This window comes from Myotis brandtii, unplaced genomic scaffold (genome assembly GCF_000412655.1).
Source record: "Myotis brandtii unplaced genomic scaffold, ASM41265v1 scaffold193, whole genome shotgun sequence".
Classification (NCBI taxonomy): Eukaryota; Metazoa; Chordata; class Mammalia; order Chiroptera; family Vespertilionidae; genus Myotis; species Myotis brandtii.
The window spans coordinates 940,518-945,657 of NW_005357191.1; the positions used below are offsets into that span (position 1 = coordinate 940,518).

Genomic DNA, 5,140 nt, shown 5'->3' on the forward strand with positions numbered 1-5,140 from the left:
CTGAATTTCCATTCTCTTCTGTTCTGCTTGCATTTCCTCCATGTTCTGCAGCACCTGGGCCACTGGTTGCAGGCAGAGGGCTCAGTGGTGAGCAAATCTGTCAGGGCCACCCATTCCCCACACAGGCCCCCTTGGCTCCGAGCCTGGGGCTTAGGGCCGCCTGCTCACTTTGCAGTTCACAGGTGGTCTGCAGCACTGTCTCCACAGGCTCCCCCAGTTCCCTTCCTCTTTCTCCCAGACCCCCCCTGAAGCCACTCACCCTGGGCTTTCTGGGCCATCTGGTCACCCTTATGTCCTTCCATGTCCTTGGAAACCTGAGAGACTGGGGAGGGGAGGGAACACGTGTCCTCAGGAGCCAGGCAGGCAGGTCCTTGAACCCCCCACCCCTTCCCCCAGCCCCAAGTGCAGGGACCCCCTCACACAGTCACAGTGGCTGCAGCTTTGGGTTTTTAATTTTGGTGGCAATAGTACTCAGGAAGGTGCCGGCAATAGAAAGCATTTGTGTGCCTTTCCTGCCCCAGAATTAAATGTAAAAGCGGCAGGCATTTAGTGAAAGCTCACTGGGTGTTAGGGGCCTTCTAAGTGCTGCACAATCTCAGCTCGTTTCCACCTCACAGCACAGAAATGATGCCCATTTCACAGGTGACTAAGCTGAGGCGCGGAGCAGTTACATAACATTTCACCAGGCGCTTCTCAGAGCCCTCCCCTGCCCTCCGAGAGTCACTGGGCTCACCCCCACATGGGAAGGAGGGACACAGGCTGACCCTGGGGTTCCTGGGGGGACACTGGAGCCCAGTTCGCCTCCCACATCCCACAGTGGTCAGTGGCAGAAGCAGGACAAGAGCCGGGTTTCCTAGCCCTTCCCACGCTGCCCCCGCCCCCATACCGTTCCGGGCAGTGATGTCCTCCAGCTGTCTCAGGCCCTGCACGGTGTCCCGGTCTGGGCAGGGGAGAGGGGAGGAGAGGAAGGTGTTTCAGCTGCCCCACCGGCCCACAGCCTGCCTGCCAGCTGGGGTGGAGGCCTCGGGGATATCATGTGGGAGGTGCCCAAAGGGCGGGAGATGGGGTTGCTGAGTGGGAGGGGGGCCCTGAGAGGGGAGCAAGAGACGTGAGAGGGGCTGGAGGGGCAAAGTGGGAGCCGTGCTGGGAGAACTGGCTCCCAGGGAGGTGCTGGGCCCAGGATCTTGGAGTGGGTGTCTGGGAGGGAACAGGGGGGTGGCCCATGGGGCTGGGGGTGTTCTCACGCCACAGGAGAAGCAGGGTCAGCAGCCCAGCCCACAGTATGGCCGTCACCAGCCCCAACAGCGCAACCTGCGTCCCGCGCCTGCAGCACTGCCGCCGCCCTCTGCGAAGCTGCCAGACGTCTGCCAGGGGAGGGGGCGAGGAGGGCGCAGGGTGAGGCTGGGCTCCCGCTCCGCCCTGTCCCTTCCCCGGGCTCAGGGCCCCAAGGCCAGGGAGCCTGCCAGAGCCCCCCTTCCCCTCTTCCCCTCCCTCTACATTCGTGTCCACCTGCGCATCTGCCCATCCAACCCCAGATCTGCTGCTCCTTCCGCCCCAACTGCAGCCGTCAGCAAGCCTGACCCTGGGCCAGGCCCTTCCAGAGAGACCCACGGGGGGGGGGGGGCTCCTCCGTGTGCTCCTCCGCAGGTGGCCGAGCCCCCCAGCTCTCCTGCCCCTCTGCCCTTGTACAGCTTCAGCCACCCCCACTAATGTCAGGACCCCAGGCCTCACCCGAGCTCCTGCCCCCACAAAACTCTACCTTGATGCTCCACTGCAGGTCCAGCCCCCCGCCCCTCATCCTGGCTGTGAGGGTTCATCACGCTGAACCTCACGTGCTCTGAGTCCCCTGCGACCTGCTCCTCCACCCGGCTGGGCTCCGGGCCCCAGCTGGAGCCGCCTTGCTGTTGGGAGGCTGTTGAGTCAGAGCAGGGAGGTAGCCCGGCTCCCCCTTCTGAGTGGCTCTGTGCCCGCCCCCCCACAGTGGGCCTTTCCTAGAAATTCACTCTTCTTCCCGGGAGGGCCCAGGAGCCGGGGTGGAAGGAGGAGGTCGGGGCTCTGGCTTGTGCCAATGTCAGCGCCAGAGAGTCCTCTCACCTGCGTATGAGCCTTCCTCCATGGCAGCTGACGGGGTCCTCCCAGCGGTGGGTGCTCCCACTGCCACGACAGTCCACGCGACGGCTCAGTCACAGCTGTGGCTGGGATCTGTGTTCTAACAAGGGTTGGGGGGGGACATCAGCTCTAGGCCCCGGCACAGGACAGCATCTGAGGCGGAGACGCTCAGTGAGAACCCGCGGATGCTGCTTCGCTCACGGCCAGGCGTCAGTGTAAGGAGACATGGCTGGTGCGAAGGGTCGCAGGCTCCGGGCCAGAGTCGAGCGCCCAGGCCCATCCCATGGGAGGTACACGGCATAGGCTCAGTGAGCGTGCACCTGTGACCCGGGCGAGTGGCTGAGCCGCAAAACCAATTTCCTTCTTTATAAAATGACTATATTAAGATCCCGCTGCTCGGGGGTGTCGGCTCTCTATGAACGGCCTGGCACACAGGCCTGTCCTCAGCGCTGGGCAGTCTTGCTGCCTGTGCAGCCTGGCCCGGGACGCAACCTTTCGGAGCCTCAGTTTTCCCCACTAAAATGGGGCCCAGCTCATGAGGCCACGGTGGGATCATGGGAGATACTGTACACGAGGCTTCCAGCACAGGCTGGACACAGTGGGTCTTCAGATGCCAAGCCTTTATCAGGCACCTACTCTGTGCCGGTCACCAGGCCGCAGCTACCTCTTCTGCCAACCTTTCCAAACATCTTTAAAGTCGTTTGCTTTTATTTCGTTTTGGTTAATCCTCACTGAGGATCTTTCCACTGATTTTTAGAGAGAGTGGAAGGGAGGGAAAGAGGGGGAGAGAGAAAAACGCCGATGTGAGAGAGACACATCAATTGGTTGCCTTCAGCAGGTGCCTTGACCTGGGCTGGGGATCCAACCTACAACCCAGGTACATGTCCTTGACCGGGAGTTGAACCTGCGACCCTTTGGTATGAGGGCCTGATGTTCTAACCATTTAGCACACTGGCCAGGGTGAAGTCACTTGACTTTAAAGCACCTACTATGTGCTGAAGAGCGTGGACTTTGGGTCAGACAAGCCTGGGGGTCGCTGGCTGCCCCGCTTGCTGTGTGACTATGGCAAGTGGCTTCCCCTCTCTGAGCCTTGGGGGAATGACGATGTGGGGCTGCCAGGCTCTGATTACTGGCAGCTCGAACCAAGTATTTGTCATCTTGGAGGAGGCCAGAATGTCACCATTCTGTGGCGGGACATGCCTGAGCCCAAGCTGGTCAGACCTGGGGCCGAGTCCTGGCTTCTCCCTGGATGAGTGACTCAGTTTGCTCTCTGTAAACTGGGGCGAGTGAGTGCTGACTCCACTGATGAAGTACAAGGGGTGTGAGAAACCGGCATGCATAGCTGCTCAGTGACCCACCGGTGGGGAGCGGACAGCTGGGAGGGTAAGTGATTTGCCCCTTCCCAGTGCTTGAACCCAGGAACTGTGACCTTGAAGCTTGTTTGCTCAACCACCTGGGCCATGGCCTCCTGACGGGCATCTGCTGGCAAGCGTCGAGGTGCCGGTGCAGAAACCAGGCCATTTTTCCAGCACGAGAACTCTTGCCTCTGCTTACAACCGTCCATGGCTCCCCAGGGCCCTCCATCACCAGCCCCCAGTGCACACGCCTAACTCATCTGTTTGGCTGGCTTCCACTTTGCCCAGCCGGGTCCCTGCGCACCTGAGGGTCTGTCCAGGACACCCGTCACCATTGCCCTGCCCTTCCCCAGACACATCTCCTCTTGGTGATCCCGCGAGACTCAGCCCAGAGCTCGTTTCTTCTAGCAAACCAAGGTCCACTTCCCACCACCAGCCCCGATACACACACACGGAGTCACACGTGTGCACACACATTCACACACTCACACGGGCACCCCTCAGAGGCACGCACACACAGGCACACACTCACACGGGCACCCCTCAGAGGCACGCACACACAGGCACACACTCACACGGGCACCCCTCAGAGGCACGCACACACAGGCACACACTTGCACAGTGACAAGCATCACACATTCACACTCACGCTTATGCGTCCTGTGTGAGTTGCTGTCCTCCCGGTCCGTTGGGGCCACTTGCAGAGGCCGCAGGCTGCGGTGAGGAGCTGGCCTGGAGGCACACTTTCTCCTGAGAACAGAGCCGCCCGGCTCTGTGTTCACAGACCTGATCGTGGGCGCACCCGGATGAGCGCGTCCACGCTTGGCCGCCTCTGTGCCCACAGCCCGGCAGAGTCCCTTCTATTATTATCTCCCTGTCTCAGGTGAGCAAACTGGTTCAGAGACGTCACCCACGTTCCCAAACTGCTAATGGAGGTGAGTGGTAGAGCCAGGGTTTGAACTAGAGTGACTGGGCGGGGAGAGGGGAGAGAATGGGAGAGGGAAGGAGAAAAGAGAAAGAAAGACACGTGAGATAACGTGTTAAAATTGTGGTCAGATATTGGCAATTTTGTTGTACAGTTTAATTTAGTAGCAACATGTACTAAGCACACTTCTTAGCAGCCTAGATGTAGTAACACATTTAATGTTCATGATCACCCTATACGGTAGATGCTTTGTCACCAAGGCTGCCTTATGGGTGAGGACATGAAGCACAGAGAGGTTAAATAACGTACCCAAGGTCACACAGCTCATACGTGGCAGAAGCAGGGTTTGAACTCAGACAATGTGAGTCTCAAGTCTAAAGCCCCAACCATCATGCCACCTGGCCTTGTATCTACAGGGACTCCTTGGCACTTTACCCATCTCTCACTCTTTATCCCTCAGACCACCAGTTGGCGACCGCTGCCCTATACCATGTCCCCTGACCCTTAAACCCACCCCCACTCTCAATCGGGGACTGCCCAGTGCCAAACACCCTACTCCCGGGTGGCCCGCCTTCTCCCCCCAGGCTCCACACCCTGGCTCTCACTCTGGAGGATGCCCCCTTGTGCCCCATGCCCCAACCAGACCTGAGCGGGCAGCCACCAGACGGGGAGGGTCCTGGCTGGAATGTCCCGGGGAGCGTGGGCTCCATGACAACAGCACGCGCTGCCCTGTCTGTCACCTGTGTCCCCA

The 5,140-nt window shown here is 59.9% G+C and overlaps 1 protein-coding gene across 1 annotated transcript in view; it reads right to left on the reverse strand.

The window, feature by feature from the left end:
- FCER2 (Fc fragment of IgE, low affinity II, receptor for (CD23)) overlaps positions 1 to 4,342 on the reverse strand; it is a 9,326-nt gene extending 4,984 nt beyond the window's left edge. The window contains exons 1-6 of the mRNA XM_005864909.2: positions 4,114 to 4,342; positions 2,095 to 2,209; positions 1,245 to 1,364; positions 887 to 940; positions 260 to 322; positions 2 to 62 (exon numbers count right to left, since the gene is read on the reverse strand). Of these exons, the coding sequence (XP_005864971.1) occupies positions 2 to 62; positions 260 to 322; positions 887 to 940; positions 1,245 to 1,364; positions 2,095 to 2,116 (320 nt within the window). The 5' untranslated portion in view covers positions 2,117 to 2,209; positions 4,114 to 4,342. The remainder of the gene's footprint in view (position 1; positions 63 to 259; positions 323 to 886; positions 941 to 1,244; positions 1,365 to 2,094; positions 2,210 to 4,113) is intronic.
- Between the last annotated feature and the right edge of the window lie 798 nt (positions 4,343 to 5,140).